This window comes from Epinephelus moara, chromosome 1 (assembly GCF_006386435.1).
Source record: "Epinephelus moara isolate mb chromosome 1, YSFRI_EMoa_1.0, whole genome shotgun sequence".
Taxonomy (NCBI): domain Eukaryota; kingdom Metazoa; phylum Chordata; class Actinopteri; order Perciformes; family Serranidae; genus Epinephelus; species Epinephelus moara.
Genome location: NC_065506.1, coordinates 18,238,154 through 18,255,039, shown reverse-complemented (window position 1 = coordinate 18,255,039; position 16,886 = coordinate 18,238,154). Strand labels below are relative to the sequence as shown.

The 16,886-nt window shown below is 39.3% G+C and overlaps 2 protein-coding genes across 3 annotated transcripts in view; both read right to left on the bottom strand.

Annotated features, from left to right (window-relative positions):
- Positions 1 to 41: 41 nt before the first annotated feature.
- LOC126395909 (pro-cathepsin H-like) lies at positions 42 to 6,557 on the bottom strand. Of its 2 annotated transcripts, XM_050053695.1 has the most exons (12): positions 6,421 to 6,557; positions 4,604 to 4,635; positions 4,382 to 4,487; positions 4,163 to 4,233; positions 3,969 to 4,073; positions 3,289 to 3,375; positions 2,732 to 2,787; positions 2,559 to 2,640; positions 2,404 to 2,472; positions 1,667 to 1,773; positions 868 to 996; positions 42 to 766 (listed from the first exon to the last, which is right to left on the bottom strand). In XM_050053695.1, the coding sequence occupies exons 1-12, from the start codon at positions 6,494 to 6,496 to the stop codon at positions 691 to 693; spliced, it is 996 nt and encodes a 331-aa protein (XP_049909652.1). In that variant the 5' UTR covers positions 6,497 to 6,557; the 3' UTR covers positions 42 to 690. The 2 variants fall into 2 exon arrangements, with proteins under 2 accessions (XP_049909652.1, XP_049909663.1); XM_050053706.1 differs by lacking the exon at positions 868 to 996.
- A 160-nt stretch (positions 6,558 to 6,717) lies between these two features.
- Positions 6,718 to 16,886, bottom strand: part of LOC126390791 (ras-specific guanine nucleotide-releasing factor 1-like) — a 35,605-nt gene continuing 25,436 nt past the window's right edge. Inside the window, exons 17-27 of the mRNA XM_050045252.1 lie at positions 14,682 to 14,852; positions 13,105 to 13,211; positions 12,894 to 13,006; positions 12,304 to 12,364; positions 12,058 to 12,164; positions 11,825 to 11,909; positions 11,519 to 11,716; positions 9,960 to 10,039; positions 9,724 to 9,841; positions 9,565 to 9,633; positions 6,718 to 9,150 (exon numbers count right to left, since the gene is read on the bottom strand). Coding sequence (XP_049901209.1) covers positions 9,058 to 9,150; positions 9,565 to 9,633; positions 9,724 to 9,841; positions 9,960 to 10,039; positions 11,519 to 11,716; positions 11,825 to 11,909; positions 12,058 to 12,164; positions 12,304 to 12,364; positions 12,894 to 13,006; positions 13,105 to 13,211; positions 14,682 to 14,852 — 1,202 coding nt within the window. The 3' untranslated portion in view covers positions 6,718 to 9,057. The remainder of the gene's footprint in view (positions 9,151 to 9,564; positions 9,634 to 9,723; positions 9,842 to 9,959; positions 10,040 to 11,518; positions 11,717 to 11,824; positions 11,910 to 12,057; positions 12,165 to 12,303; positions 12,365 to 12,893; positions 13,007 to 13,104; positions 13,212 to 14,681; positions 14,853 to 16,886) is intronic.

The following is a 16,886-nucleotide window of genomic DNA, read 5'->3' as shown; positions in this document are numbered from 1 at the left end:
ATGTCACCTAAAGGCAATAATAAATGACACAAATCCATGAGTGTTAGGGAAAAATTGTTTATTAGCAAAACAACTGTTTATTAGCTTGACACCTGGGCTGACTCCTGAATGGGCCCTTTGTGCATGACCATCTCTAAAGCTTGTTAACCGGAGCAAATGAGCAGCATATTCTTGTCTTTGAAGGCGTTCAGATATTTTTACACACTTGATTTTGTCTTCATGGAGCCATAAAGAGGCCAAGAATTGAAAAATTAAGTCAGTGACCCATGGACGATCTGCCATAATGTAATCTCAGTGATCTACAGGGATGTCTTGCTCAGTGTAACACCAAGCATGTCACAAACCTCAGTATATCAACAGTGTTGGCACTTGGAGAGGAGGCCTCTATCCCTGTTTCCTTAAACAAGTACTGCATGATACAATCATCTATACATACTTCGTATAATTAAACGAGCTCCACAACATCCACATTATGAAACAGAACAAACACCCACAGTTACTTCAAAAGAAGAAATGCACCACTCAGTAATGGTGAGAGTGAGACACACAGAGATTTAATTGTTTCAACAGTTTTTAGATGATACTGCTCATGTTATTGAGAAATCAAAGGTCCCATTATGTTCACCCCATGTCTCTGGGTGACATGTTCCTGAGTTTAATCAGTCCTCCACCTGGTTGCCATGTTACTCCTCAGACTAAAGGTAGAGGGTAGGAGGCACACGCAGCCAGCCCGCACATGTTCTTTCCTCGCTCGATTAAAAAATATCTGAAGGGATAAAAAAGAAAGGTGTCCATGATTACTGATAGCTGTAACAAGTCATCACACACACACACACACACACACACACACACATAGACTATATTTACCCATCCACTCCCCAGCTTGTGCCCCAAGAGTTCTTCACAATCCAATATGGCATGCCGTTCTCTTCAGTGCCGTAACCCACAGCCAGGACTGCATGATTCACCATGTCTGCTGTGTTCTTACACTGGGTGCTACACAGACAACACTGACGCTTTTAAATCAATACAGTACATGTCTTTTGTGGGGTGAGTGGGCTGCTGTCCTCCATCAGTATCATATTACATCCTGCCTATGCACAGATGTGTTCTGCAGCCCTATCTGTAGGTATTTTTATGCCCGTTAAAGAAAGAGGCGTGAAACACAGAAGCACACACTAATATCAGAACAGCAATGATGGAGATGAAAGCTGAGTGAAATGAATCACAAGCACTCATAACTGTTAGCACCATAACAAATGAGCCATTAGACTGTCTCTGTGGTCAGCTTATGAACAGCTCCTAATTAGGGACGGACATGTTCCAAGCCAGCGGGCAGTACAGTGTGTGATGAAAGGCTTGGTAGCAAAGTACTTTTATTCTGGTCCTGATGTTGGATCAAACAGGTAGGCAAAGTAGGCAAAACCTGAAATATGTTTCATGCTCTAATGTAGGTGCGAGCAGATTTCTGTCACTTCCTGCCAACAGCTATCAAAGATTGTGCAGATTTCACTGGCAGCCTTGTGAGTTCCATAATCCTCTTTCATGATCAAATAACTTCTGTGCTGGTGGATTACTGAACAAAAATCCCATTATTGTACAAAAATATTTCCATAGTGCAAAAAGGACAGAAACAACATGGCCACACACAGTCCTCGTCGCTCACCTAGTGTAAACACCTTCTTTGTAGTGCATGAAGTCGGACGTAACCTCAAAGCCAAAGGACACAGGATTGAGCCGGGCCACAGCATCAACCATGGCCTTTTCATCGTACTGTGGACAGACAAACACAAAGAAATTTGAAATTAAAAAATGATCAGCAGAATGTGGTTAGGAGGTAAAGTTATTATGGTGTCAGTAAAAAGTTGCCAAATCAGTATATCCGACTGTAACTTTAAATATTCCCAGCAGTGGCACAACGCCACACATTTGCAAGAGACTAATTTGCATCTACCAAAATAGCTGCTTTTCTCACTTCCTCTTATCAGGTGACCAGCAAAGACATGGTTAACTAAACCTAATTTGTGACTTTGTGACACATTGCTCATTTAAAGACTCAAAAAACAATGTATAGACTCAAACAGAACTAATGCCTCTCAATCATATCTTGACCCACTAGAACTGTGTGGCGGTGCATTTTTCTGCAGAAACTCTGCCCTCTGCTGTGTTTCCTAGTTTTCCTCTTTTGCTACATTAAGGCCATTTACATGTACCCCCACAATGCTCGGGTGAGGCCGGGGCTTTAAAAAAGATAGCAACAGCAAGGTGAGACGCCAAACCAGAGTGAATCTGGGGTTGGCTTTTACTTAAAAGTTTGCTGGTGAGCATGTTTACAAATGACGACAGACAATCCTGCAAAGTGTACTTTTACAGACATGTAAAATTCCTTGTACACACACTCACACTTGTTATGTTGACAATGTCCAGGACAAAAGCAGCTGCAAGCTCAGGCTCAAAATGGCAAGTGTCATCCTAAGACAGAAATGACAAAAATTCATACAATGAGAATTTACTTTATATTTAAAAAACAGTGAGACATTAAACTAGGAAAGTCATACATGGCCTTTGTAGGGATAGTCTTCTTCTGTCATGATACCATTGTTGTATTTGATGTACTCAAACGCCTGGCTGGGGAGGCCACTGAAACAAACCAAGTACTGTTGTTATCAGTGTGACTTATGATGTCATATATGATATGACAAAGCTATAGCTACAAATACATGTCACTTACCCCATGCATCCATGATTGTTAAAGTCCTGGGCACAGTCTATCAGCTGCTGCTCAGACTGGAACAGAAAGCAAACGTGATGTGATAACGTTTTTGAATGGTTTTGATGTTTTGGTGAAGTCAATCTCTGTCCACAGACAGACAGACATTTAAACACCTGGCGAAATAGTCAAAACAGCTTCTGTGGTAGTTCCCACTACGACTTGTGTCACCAGAACCACATTTTGCCATGATGACACAACACACTCACAAGCTGAAAACAATATAAGCTGTCATGACTTTGTTGCAGCTGGTAATAAACTTGATTTAATTTGATTTGATTTGAGCTTTTATACAGAGCAATGACGCTGTACTGAAGTTATTACTACTACATTCATACAACCAGACAAAGCACGAGATCAAACTGTAAAACAGAGATTTCCTCTGCAAGTACATCTTCTAAATCACCCTTGTTAGAAAGCAGATCCTTTCATATTTCTCAGCACAGATGTAACCTGAACTGCCACACATGTAGATGAATGAGTTTGAATAGTAGTATTAATAGTCAGACAGATCTCACCAGAGGTATTAGCTTCCCGGTAGCGATAGCAGTCACTGACTCCAAGCAGCCGGTGGTAGAGAAGGTCCAGCAGCTTCCACAGTGACCCTAAAGACACAAACACATCAGTCTAAAAAATGGTAATTCACTTACGTTAAAGAGCACTTCACATTTTCCACATTAAGGTAAACTGCTTGGAGCCTTGTAAAGTCATGGAAAATAACCCGATGATGTCATTAGGGTTATCTCAGGTTGGTCTTTTAAGTACAAATTTACAAAACCTTTATAGAAGTGCAGTACTAAATTGCTGACAACTCTTTTAAGATAATATTCCAACCACTATGACATATAAAAAGAAGTGACGATAGCTTGTTGAATTTTTCTGCTGTCTTTGTCACTTTACGCTCATTTACTCTCAAATTTGTCAAGCCACAAATAATGTCACTATACATTTGATTAGTGTAACTACTGTATTTTTTTAAGTGTTTCAGTGTCCTGTCCTGCATAATACAGCCATTATAAACACTACTGATGAGCAAAATTGTTCTTTCAGGTCAGTCTTCTCCGTTGTCTTAATGAATGTATTTAACAATGTAATGGCACCAGGAGCAACAGTGGCTGCACAAGTTTTGTTTAAAAATTAATGGTCAGATGAGGTGGAAGCCTTGAAGTTTTGGCTCATCAGCATCATATTAGGATACCTGATTCTTCACTGGAGTCACAACGTTGCCCTTCAGCCTCCAGTCTACAAACTTGGGATAAGGACCAGCTCTGCTGACATGATCCCCTACAGTAGCTGAGCAGTTCTACAAGAGACCAGAATCAAATGCAATACAAAAAGAATACGTAGAAAAGCACCAGCTACATAAATTATGTTATATTGTAAGAATCTTACCTGAGGCTCTGTCAAAAGAAATAATTTCCTGAATTCCTCAAATGTCATGTCTGAGAACTGATTCAGGCCCACTAGATTTAAAAATGAAAAACACTGTGAGAACATGCAGGCCTGTCATAAGCTTATAGAACACCTTAGAGCTGACAGTGTAACATCTGGGGTAAATAATTTATAAACTGCATGATATGAAACTGGAAATAGTGCATAACTGTACTGTACTTGTGAACGTGTGATTCCCAGCATTATGATGATCAATTTCCCTCTTATTCTCAGTGAATATGTGGAGCCGGTGGTAAAACTCCTCCGTGTCATAAACTTTGTTGTGCTGCACGTCAAAAGGAGAAGTGTGAAGCATATGTATAGGAAATAATTGAGGTTTTCAAAAGCTTTTTATCAAAGTGTTTAAATTAAAACAAATCAACTTTGTTAGTATTTACATACCTGTGACATCCACTGTTTGAAGTGATATTCCTCTAATGGGGCACAGAGTGAAGCCGTGAGTTAATAAAGCAGCCTGATGATCAACATTTCAAACTTTAAAAATCAGTCCTGAAGCCGTTTATGATAAAAGAAATGTAACTATGTGCATTCACTAACAATTTTTTTTTTTACTCCACAGCGCTTACCTGACAGCTGTAGTTATTTTATAAATTAAGATTTTACATACAAAACATTTGGTGATCTTATAGAGTACAGGCCTAATGCATTTTTCTGGGTGTCTACAGGTATCAGACAGTTAAATGTAATGCTTTTTAAGACCCACTTTAGACACCTTTTAACCACATTTAGGACAGATTTTTCCACAAATCATGTTTTACTTATTTACGAATCAAAGGTAATCATTGTAGACATTGTAGACAACTCGTATTGCAGCGGTGCCTGGATAGTGTGACGTGTGTGGTTGTGCTGCTGCCGTGGTCCTGCCAGATGCCTCCTGCTGCTGCTGTTATCATTAGTCATACTTCTACTGTTATTATACACATATGATTATTGTCACATATGTATACTATCAGATATTAATATATACTTTCAACATATTGTACAGCAGTAACCAGAACTATAATTATAATATTATTACTTTCATTAATGTTGTTGTAAGCTACTGTTATTACCGTCTGTCCTGCATCTCTCTCTCTCTATCTCTCTGTCTCTCTCTCTGTCTCACTGTGTCATACAGATTACTGCAGATTTATTATGCTGATCTTAAATTCAAATTGATAAAAATATGAAAATGGAAACATGCAAGTGTTTGTATTTTGTTATTCCATTCTGGGATATATTACAGCTGTTATGTTGTTCAAAACAAGGAAAATAAAATAAATTTAAAAAAAAAGATTTTGAGATTATTTTTCTTATCCGTTTTATGATGTTTTTCACATTATTGTACATCTTATTTTTATGTTGAATGTTTGTCTCTAGGAGGACCACTTGACAAGCCCTTGGGGTTTTTTGGTTTCTCCTGCACATTTGTGATATGTTGTATCTATTCTATATATTGTATGTTTTTTTTTGTTCTACTCTTTCATCGTGCTGTTTTATATATATTTTTTCTCTCATGTGCTAATAAATAAATCGAAAAATTAAAATCATTTGTAACATTAAGAAATGTGGACTTTTACTTAGAAAGGCTTCACTCATTTTCACAAAAAGGAATATAAAAATGGATAAATGAAATTAGATAAAATGTTTGTAGTAGTAAAGATAAAGAAAAGAAAGAAAATTCAAATCTAAGACTATTTAATGACCCTTAAGGCTTTATTAAACATTGAATTTAAGACATTTTAAGACTTTTTAAGGACCTGTAGACACCCTGTTTTTATAGATTAAACTACCAAACAATATTGAACTTAAACTAGCTCCACATTAACCGAGTAAAGCAGTAATATGACAGTACTTAAACATTAATGCATCAGTAATAATTATTTTGTAAAGCATACAACAGGCTATACAACATTAACAGGGGACTTCTCCATTTTAAGTACTTTATTTGCTACTTTAAGTACATTTTGCTAATGCGTAGTTTTACTTTAATAGCTTTACGTGACAACTAGTGTGTTCATATTGCAGTATCGCTACTTTTACTTCCTTTATGCTACAAAAATATTCAGTTTTAGCCAATAATATTCTGACTATCTGTGTTGGAGCTGCACACGGTGTCAACACCTGCTGTTGTATTGTCTCCCTTTAAATTCAGCGACATTTTACTGTGACGACTAACATTTAGCAAAGATACACGAATAAGAAGTGTGTTTACTCACCTTCAGGTAAAATTACCGGTGTTAAATGAGCTAAACTAAAAGCAGTAGTGATGAACCAAACAACACTGAGCGCCATAGTGTCTCCTCAGTCTCTCCACCAAGCTGTGCGGAGCGCGTCACATGAGTCGGCTTCTTTTAAATGTAACACCCCTTCCTCTGTGCCCCCCTTTGGTCTTCCCCCTGTGAAACTACAACCACAAAGTTTCTGGGCCAACACAGCCAGCTCAGATTACAGTGTAAAACAAACATGGCAGCCTTGTAGACACTTCTCCCCCTGAGAAAGAATAGATTTATTAACAAGAGGTAATCAGGAAAGAATACACTTTTATACAAAACTGGAAATACTACTCAAGCTGTTGAAATAGACTGAAAGATAATTCTCATACCACTGGGTATTTCTCACTGCAAACATTTGATGTGCCTGTTAGAGGGTTAAGATTCATGTGCAAGGGTGGGGTTTAAATACAGTACACATACTGTCCTAGATATAGATTTGATTTGACACGTGAAAGTGGTACATGCCTGCCACTTAAGCTTTAGGTGTTTTTCTATACAAAGCCTGTAAAAAATACCTATAAATATTCCAAGAATAAGCACAATATTACTACTGTATAGTTCCTGCTAACACGCCGGAGTAGACAGGATACAGAATGTGTTACACTTATAAGTTGTTTTCAACATTTGCTTTAAAGTATCATACACAGAAAAGTTATTACAGAGTTGAACGATCATAAGGATAACACATTTCGAGGGATATGTTTTTAACACATTGCACGTTAGGAAATGCATCAGACTGCCTGTACACGATATTGTACACAGCAAATATTTCTGCTTCATTGGCAAATCGTAGAACAAAATAGTTTACATACTTTTGTGGTATATAATCCATTTCATGATTAAGGCAAAACCATAATGCACTGGCCAAAGAGGATTAACCATAAAAACTATGCTCGTACTGTCTGAGTGTAGAAGCTGGGAATTTAACTTCCTGAAGTGGCTCAAGATTGGTTACATCTGCTACATACACTGCCCGGTGCTTATACTGTATATACAACATGTTGCCCACCAGGGGAGTAAAGTGAATAAGAAGCAAAGCATAAAAACCCCATCTCTTCAAACTGAAAATGTGTGTCCCAGCTCTGTCAGACATTAGCAGGTTGTCTTGTTTCAGTTTGAGTCCCAGCACCTCCACATCTCTAATCTTTGTCATTCAGTGGCTACATAAAACATCTGAGCACATGATTCAACTGCAGCCACAACAGCAGTCCCACTTTTCACCTCCTTTATTTCTCTGAGAGGAAAAGCTTTAAAAAAGTGTCTTAATTCAGTATCTTGAAGTTTGAATACTTTTTAAATCACCCATTTTTGATACAATCTATGGTCTGCATTTTTTCTCAAATAGCATTTCCACATATTTACCTCCAATTATTAGTAGTTTTCAACGTTAGTGGCAGAGTCCGTCATTCCAGCGCTGGATTTTAATAAACCAGGGCTGAAATCTTAAGGACTGCACAACTTTGCAAATATTTGCATTACTTTTCATTTTTAATTTCTACACTCGAGAACAAATACGCTGAAGAAATGGTCTTGACAACTGCAATCATGTGCAGTTCTCGTCGCCTTCGACATCTAAGCAGAAAAGTGGGAGTTGATCATCATGTGTCAAATGTGACCACCATCTCTCTAAATGAGAGCTTTTTTATACAGCACATTCCCCGATAGGATATGACTAAATAATCTTGTCCGTATACACTCATCTGTTTATTCTGTGGTTGAAAATAAATTTATCATAAAATGGTATTTCAGACGATAAATAACATAGAAATACTCTGTAACTATATAAATAAAACCTCTCTGGGCTTCTACTCAGTCTCTAATAACGATTATACACAACAAAGTCCATTGGGGAGCACATACTAGAAGGGCACAGCCTACTGTGTCTAATACAAATAATAGTATATGTACATTATGATATATTGTTGCTGTACACTCCACAACACTGGCTGCGTCACCGCCTGGTGTGGCAATTGCACCGCCCTCAACCGTAAGGCGTTACAGAGGGTGATGAGAGACTGCTCAGCAAATCATCAGGGCGGAGCTGCCATCCTTAGAGGACCTCTACACCCAGAGGTGCAGGAAGAAGGCCGACAGAATTATCAGGGACCCCAAACACAAACGGTTCGGCCTGCTGCACGTGGTACCACTGTACCCAGTCCCACACAATCAGGCTCGGGGAGTTTTGAACCTTTGAGTTCATTGCTATCGTCCTATTATCTTTATATACTTTTACTGTTTTACACCTGTTTACATCTCTGTATATTTATTACTTCTCATATGCATACACCTTCACCCATTTTGCAATGACTGTCTACCACAAATATATATTATTTTATTTTAGATTTTATATATGTTATATTTTATCCCTATATTTTAACTTCTGCACTATTTTAGATTTTAGATTCCCATTTGTTTTTTACTTGTGTGATTGTGTATATATTTAATGAGCTTTGTTGGAGAGAGCCTGAGATCTAAGATTTTCATCGCCAGCAACTGCTTCTCTTCAATTGTTGTGCATATGACAATAAATAACTTGAAACTTGATCCATATGGGTGTTGAGGGAGAGTGAGAGATCCTCTTCATGATGAAGTTTTGGGCTCGATTCTCAGAGATGCGTCATACAGGCTCTCTTCATCCAGCGCTGTACTGCTGTCCAGCAAGTACTTTGCAACCTAAAGCAATAATGAACACAGACAATATGAGCATCCCAAGATGTAATACATATCTGGCACAAACAGAAATGTAAGTCGCATACACTTAATAAATTATGAATGTGATAAAATAACTCCCACTAAGCAAACATATTATTCTCCATTGGCAATCGCTGACCAGTAATCAAAGATATAGCCTACATTATTATCCATAGCTACCACGTTTTATCCTTGCCGCCTATTATAGGCCCATTTTTAATATTTAAACTTGAGAAGACTCTCAACTGGCCAATCTTAAGGCAAATCTATTTTAATAAAGAAAGAATACAGACTTAAACAATTAGGCAAACTAAGATATTACAATACTGGTCAAGTACTACCTCCAAACAAAGTCCTGCACCAGTCTAAATTAATAAAGACAAACAGTAACCTCACCTTTGGTTGATAATCAATCTTGTAAGCCGTTTGCTGAAATTGCCGTATCTCTCTGATAATGTGAGATATCTGGAGACAAATAAAATGAATACAGTGTTAGATAGCAGCAATATTAAGTGCATGTTATTGTGTGTACTGCAGCACACTGCTGTTCGTCACCATTCTCATCTTGGAGAAGTTAACCAGGTTGTCCTCGGTGTAGTTGGGTGTTCCCTCCTCGATGAAGGCCAAGTCAGTCAGGTACATTCCCAGGTAGGGAACACAGGGAGGGTCACAGCTGAGGACAAAAGGCGGGTCAGACACAGAGATATAATACACAGACATAAAGAGGAATGTATAAATCTTCCCGACCACAATGCCTGAGCACAGAGGAGTTAAAAGCTTTCAACACTTACTTCTTCAGAGCTTCTCTCAGGTTCTTAAATCGTCCCTCTGATGACACCAGCTTCTGTAACTTGTCAATCACAGTCTTCGTCTAGAAGACGGATCAAAGCAAATCTGTTATTACCAGCAGCCAAAAATGTAATGTTATGAACTGAGGGCAGTGCTACTCAAAAGTACCATTATCAGCCTCTCTGTATTCTTTTCATTTTGTTTCACTTGCAAAATGCCCTGTTTCATTTTTGATACAAGTTATAAAAAAAAGAGTTTGAAATGCTCACTATGGCTGGAAGAAAAAAGCTTGAAGAAATAGTTCAACAATTTGGGAAATACACGCCGAGAGTTAGAGGATAAGATCAAAGCCACTTCCATATGTACGCTAAATATGAGGCCAGAAGCAGGGGACAATTAGCTTAGCTTAGCACAAAGACTGAAAATGGGGGTAAAAGCTAGCTTGGCTCTGTCCAAACTGGATTAAAAAAATCTGCCTACCAGCACCTCTAAAACCCAAAAATCAACATAATCAATATCCTGTTTGTTAAAACCTTACAAAATTGTAAAAGTAGTCTGACATGCTGAAAAGAGTTTTTGTCCAGGAGCAGTAACTTCCTGGAATCTCTGCTGGTTGCTAGTAAATCTGGGTGTAACAGGGTGAATTATACAGCAGTAATATGTGTAACAAAGTCAAATGTACATTTGTAAGTATTTTAATTACACAAAATTTGTTTCAGTTGTTATTACCTGACACACTTAGGCCTCTGCAGTCAATATGGGGAATGCTTGACATTCAGTTTCTGTACCCCTGTGTTGACCTGTGGGGGTACCCCACCTATAAAGAGGTGTCTCCTGTCTGTCCTCTCCCCTTTTTCTGTTGTGCTCCGTGGGAGAGGTAAGCGACATTGCTCTTGTAGTAAAATTCCTGTTTTAGCACTGTTAAGCTATGTTTGTAAATTTGTATTATGCTAACATGATCCTGTGTCACTTAATTTGTGTAGGGGCTCGAGTTTGTGTGGTTGTGTTTGACGAAGGATTTTGTTTTTGCCACCTTTTGTCAGGAATAAACAGAGATGTCCAAAGACATCCACAGTCTGGGCCTCTTCATATCAACAAAACTCAGACAACACTAAAGTCCACCGGTTACATGGGTATCCTTTGAAAAAAATTACAATACCAGCACCAATACCAGTACCCTTGGGTGATACTGATACCAGTAGAGTATTATTTGACAGGAAAAGTTTCAATACTACTTGGTACTGGGTTATTTTGGTCGATCACTGAAAATATTGAGTAGTGATACCCAGCCCTAGTTGCTAGGCAACCTCACAGTGACGACAAAACTCCAGGAAGTCAAAAAGATTCTCAGAGAGAAAGCCTTTGTTTAGTGTCCAGACATGAGAGTGGTATTGTTCGTCTCATCTACAGCTCAGCAGGAGAACAAATAGTCCACTGTAAGCGTATTTCCCAAAATGGCAAAGTTTTCCTTTAGGGCCATCTGACCTTTAGTGGTTACTCGTGAAAGTGAGTTGACCCAGATAATGTCGCTGCTGGAGGACATATCAGAAATGTCTGATACCTGCTTGGACACTTTGAGCCAGGTCTTCTTGAGGCGGAAGACGGAGCTGCGGTTGAGCGAGGATGTGATCTCCAGCATGGCGTTGTAGTTGTGGAGGCAGCGGCAGATGTCAGCCACCGCCACCCATTTCTCGATCACCGCCACCCGCATGTTGACATCGTCCCACTGCAGGATCTCTGTGGCGATCCTGTTGCTGATCTGACAAAAAAAGAAAAATAGACATGTTGGTAGTAATGATCATCTATCTATCTATCTATCTATCTATCTATCTATCTATAATACGACAATACCAGAGTAAACACATACATCGTTGAAATGCTTGGTTGTTTTCATAATGTAGGGCGTTCTCTCGTTCTTGTCGTTCTTCATCCAACCTTGACCAAAGAACTCCCTGTAGAAAAACATGCATTCAAACATTCACTGTGTGTACATCCCTTCAATCTCCTCCTCCCACCTTAATCATTTTCATCCAAGTGCCTGTGTATGTGCATAAGCTTTTGTGTGTGCATGCACGAACACGTGTATGCTTGTGTACTCACTCGTATGGGATGACCTTGAAGACCAGGTGGTCCAGCAGTGTGAGTTGCTCAGCTATCTCCAGGGCAGAGTGGCTCTCAAACGGCTCAGTCTTAGAGTCATCCATGGCCTGACACACACGCAAACACACACAAAAAAAAGCATCATTACAACTAAAGCAGAAACCATTTCAATAGGAAACACAGTCATTTCAAGAAGCACAAGTTTTTTTATATACACTGAAAAGGCTTTTGTAATCTTCCTCTCACCATCTGTGTGATCTCTTCCAGTGTGACCTGGTTGTCTCCAGGGTCCTCCTGAGTGAGAGTCCTACATACAAAAAGAGAATAGTGCCATTATTTGACAGTTTTGTCCACAATTACCTCAACCTAGGTAGACATAGATGGTTGTGACCTGTCCAAAAGTGCCCAACTTGACCCAGCACACTTTTTGTTCAGTTTGGTTAAAGGCACTTTTGGCTTCAGCTCCTCAGTTTGATAATGTTTAGTAGCAAGAGGGGCATGCTGACAGGTTGGTTAGATCACACACCATACTGGGGTTTCACTCCAGTTTTGCTCTGCTGTACCAATGTAAAAACCTGGACTGTGTTTCCCAGAGGAATAGAAAACACGTCAGGGATATTCAGAAACTGCTGCTCAGAAGGAAAGGTACATTTTGCGCAAGTGCACCAAGGCTTAGATTTAGGCCAGGACCTGTGATGTACTGGATCTATAGTTGCTGTTTTTATTACCATGACTGATTGTTGGCATCAGAAATACTCTTGCAGAAACTTTTCTTCCACATGGCGCTGACAAACAAATGCGTCACATATGACAATCACTGATAACAGAAAACCAACCTGATGATGTTGGCAGCTGCCTTTCTTTCCTGTGTCAGGAGCTCTGGGTCATGCATCACCTCCTCCAGGAAGCCAATTACTCGCATCTTCAGCTCTGTGTTCATCTCAAAGTCCTGAGGACCAACACAGGAACAACAGCAGAGTCATTACAGAAGTGTTGTTTTTTTCTCCTACAAAGGCATGGAAAGATAGATTAAAAGGTGAACTGTACCTGCGAGTGTTTGGAAACCCAGTGACGCAACACATTCAGGACCCTGTTTGTGGCAGCTCTCCTGATAACAAACTCTTTGTCCCCATTCCTCTGGTCTGTAGGAAAACCTGAAACCAGGTTTGACAAAGTTACAGTCAAGTTGAATTCCCACACACCACACTATTGAAGACTATTTGAAATGGTCAAGCACTATTCAAACATAAATTATGTATGTAAATTCCATAGTCAGAGTCATATTTGCATCCCCCCTTCTCCCCCAGACGTTACTCTTGCTGTGCAGTCTTCTTTAACGTTACAGTACTTAAAGGGACACTGATGGTGAAATTAGTAGCATTAGGAATGTGACATGGGGAAAGCCAACATATTACATTCCCCCATTCAAAAGCTGATAACTCCTCATTGCAGCTTTGCCATATGCACAACAACAATCACTTACACTGCCCTCCAAAGGCTAACAACACTATCTATCATTTTGGTCAAAACTAAGTTATGAGTGAAATTAAACCTTTGAATATCTCTTTTATCTTGTGACATAATTTCCTTGTCCAATCTTGTTTGGTTTTTGAGAAAAATAGGGTGTAAAAATTGCAGTAACTACAAAACCCAAGGCAAACCACAGAAAATGTAGTTACTGCCCTCCAGCTTGGGTTCCCAAAGATTTGGGATTCTTTCGGACCAAGGAAAGGTGCAGCAAATGGTAAAAGTGAGAATAAGGATGATGCCATTGACAAAAAACTGATACTGTGGCAATGTCCATGGCAAGACCAGTGATGAGGAGTATGATGATGATGTAGTAAGCAAGTAATCTTAATTTAGGTCAAATACGATGAAGTACATTTTACAACAAAATACTACTTGAGGGATACTTAATTAATTTTCTTTGTTACTACTTTTAAAACAAACATCTATAAAATAAAAAGAATAAAAATTGAATCTAGTAAGACTTTAAAACATTTTACCTCATAGAGAAAAAGATAAGAAACTAAAATTGTGCTGCACTTTGCTGTTTAAGGTCATATAAAAGCATGGTGAAGTCACTTTATTTATTTTTTCTTGCATTTTACGGGTATAGGTCAAACCCCTGATCATGTTTTTAGGCATAAAATTTACTTCATGAACACCTATTTAATAAGTGCATTACCACTTTTCTACCTATGACACATTAGGCTGAAGCCATTTTTATCAGTTTCAGTGTTGGTGGAGTTACTGTGGGTAGCCTTTGTAGGGCAGTACAGATAAATCAATCACAACAGTTAAAGTTAATATCAGTGAAACAGATGCTTCAGTAATGGCATAAAATAAAAAGAGGACTTTACATTTATACTTTGTTTGGAGGCCCCCTGGTGGTCATCAGACATAAAACTGCTTATGCTTTTGCTTCTCTATGTCACTATGGCTAAATAATCCAGTCAGTCACCTGTTGTCTAATCAAGTACTTTTTATGGTGATCATACTGGACTATACTGCACTGTTCTGTTTCTGTGATCAAATTACAGTATTTTACTCTCAGTTCCATAATACTCCTCAACAAGTCTCTCTATTGGCCAACAGAGACAGCATCCCCTCATGTGACTGACCCGTGCTGGCCAGTGACATACGACGGTACTTCTCCTTGGTGGGTGTGCCTTCATTGGCACCAGCTGTAGCGATGGCGAAGGCCGAGGCGGCAGAAAGGGCACTGCGGTTATTGTCCAGCTCCCGGCAAGAAGACACCACCATGCCATTGTTGAAGGAGAACAGGGAAAACTCTACAAGAAGAGGTAAACACAGAGATACTTCTGTAAGGTTAAACCACCTAATTACTCTTCATTATTGTTATCAAAAGACTGAAGGATAATTCCACTAAGTTGACAACATTACAAGTTGATAGGATTAGGCTGAAACTGCAATTGAGAGTGGATCATCTTTAGGTGACTTAAAGTGATTTGATTCCTTCTGTGAAGTGCTGTGGATGAACTATTTGACGATAATCAAGCTAAGCTGCTGACCAGTGGAGGGCAACAGAGAGCTGAAACAGACCCAGCACAGTGTGTCCTGCAGCTCGTGGCAGTGACGGTGTACACTCCACCGTGTCTGCCTCTCTGCCTCCCTCCTTCACTCCCTCCCTTCCTCTGTTCAGCCGGGGGCGGTATAGAAGAACATGCACATCGTTGCTAAGGTACAAGGTTTCCTTCCACCTACTCACACACGGCACTGGCTTCCCTTGTATCCAGCACCGTGGGAAGAGAACACACTGGGGATGAATTGTGCCTGACTACCTACGGGGTGGATGCTCCCTCTCTGTGCGGTACGGGGAGGGCCAGGAGGCTGTGGGTGGTTTTTTATCAAGACCTTATTTGGCTATAGTTACGCTTGTCATTTTCTGAAAAAAAAGAAAAAAGTTTGCTATACAGTCCACTGCAGCAGGGATTTATTTAACTCTATGAATTACTCCTCTCCTCTCAACCTGTTTTCACTTCTCACATAAACAATGTGACTCTGCTGGGTGATAAAAATGGATCTGATGGTACAAGTCACGCTGACACCTTATCTTACCTTTGATATTTTTGGTTTCCGCTGAACATGTGAATCTAAAATGTACCTTTTCTACTATTCTGAGACAGATGACAGATTCTCCTACTTTGATGACATCTTTCAAGATTAAGTCCAACTATTGAAGGTGCTTTGTAAACATCATGTAATAATGACAGCTGATAGAAACATTTGTATTATGTAAGTGTTTGAAATGTTCACTCCTCTGAGTCACAAGGTGTTTGTGTGAGGCAGAGAAATGTAAAAAGTTGAATGTTTCAAATGTATTCAAGCATTAGTTCGACATTTTGGGATATGCACTTATTCCCTCTCTGCAGTGTCAATATGAACTACCGCCAGCAGCCAGTTAGCTTAGCTTAGCACGGAGACTGGAAACAGGGGGAAAGAGCTAGCTTGGCTTTGTCAAACTGTAGAGAAAATCTGTTGACTTAATAACAACAGGATGTGGTTTTATTGAGGATTATGGTCAATTTGTGAGCTTTAAAGATGCTGATAGGTGGATTTTGTTATCTTTGGACAGAGCCAGGCTAGCTGTTTCCCTGTTTCAAGTCTTTATGCTAAGCTAAACTAACCAGCAGGTGGCGGTATCTATGGTAATGGTATCAATCGTCTTATCTGACTCTCTGTAATAAAGCGAATACATCAAGCTGTTGCTGTCAGCTTATGTCGTCGCTTCAACACTGACACTGTCACTGCTGGCTCTTGAACAGTCAGTAAATATTCTGCCTAACCTGTATATGAATGCTAACTGGTGTTATTCTGCTACAGTGCTTTCAGTGAAGTTCCACTGGACAACTGCCCTTAAAATTTGATTTCATTCTAGTTTCACATTATCTGTTATTTTGACAAGTTAAATCATGTAATCAGCCAGTCAGAATTAGTCATTCAAGTGCTCATAGAGGATCTAATATAAGAGTCAGGCCTGTTAAATGTGCTCCATGTTACTAATGGTCCTTGTTATTGACATGATCTATTATTATTGATTTTATTTTGTCATATTCTAATTTGCCAGGACACTCCACTGGCAAGTACACTATGTCACTAGCACTAAGTGCTAAGCTGCTGGAGTTTGCCAGCTCCTACATTCTTGCCAAGTTACTTAACATACATGCCAACTCATTTGTTTTGTAACTGGTGGGTGGGGATTCAAAAGTAGATCACAAGATCTACTAAAAGGGTCTCGGACACACAAGCGGTTAAACAGAACACTGGGTCACGATGCAGTGGTGATAGAGAGACAAAGTCATACT

Bases quoted from the DNA above. Each gene is read 5' to 3' on its own strand.
- LOC126395909 (XM_050053695.1), bottom strand. From the start codon at position 6,496: ATGGCGCTCAGTGTTGTTTGGTTCATCACTACTGCTTTTAGTTTAGCT. The intron at 4,636-6,420 runs GTGAGTAAACAC...GTGCCCCATTAG, and splicing joins ACCGGTAATTTTACCTGAAG to AGGAATATCACTTCAAACAG. The intron at 2,641-2,731 runs GTAAGTGACATG...GGTTTGTTTCAG, and splicing joins AACAATCATGGATGCATGGG to TGGCCTCCCCAGCCAGGCGT.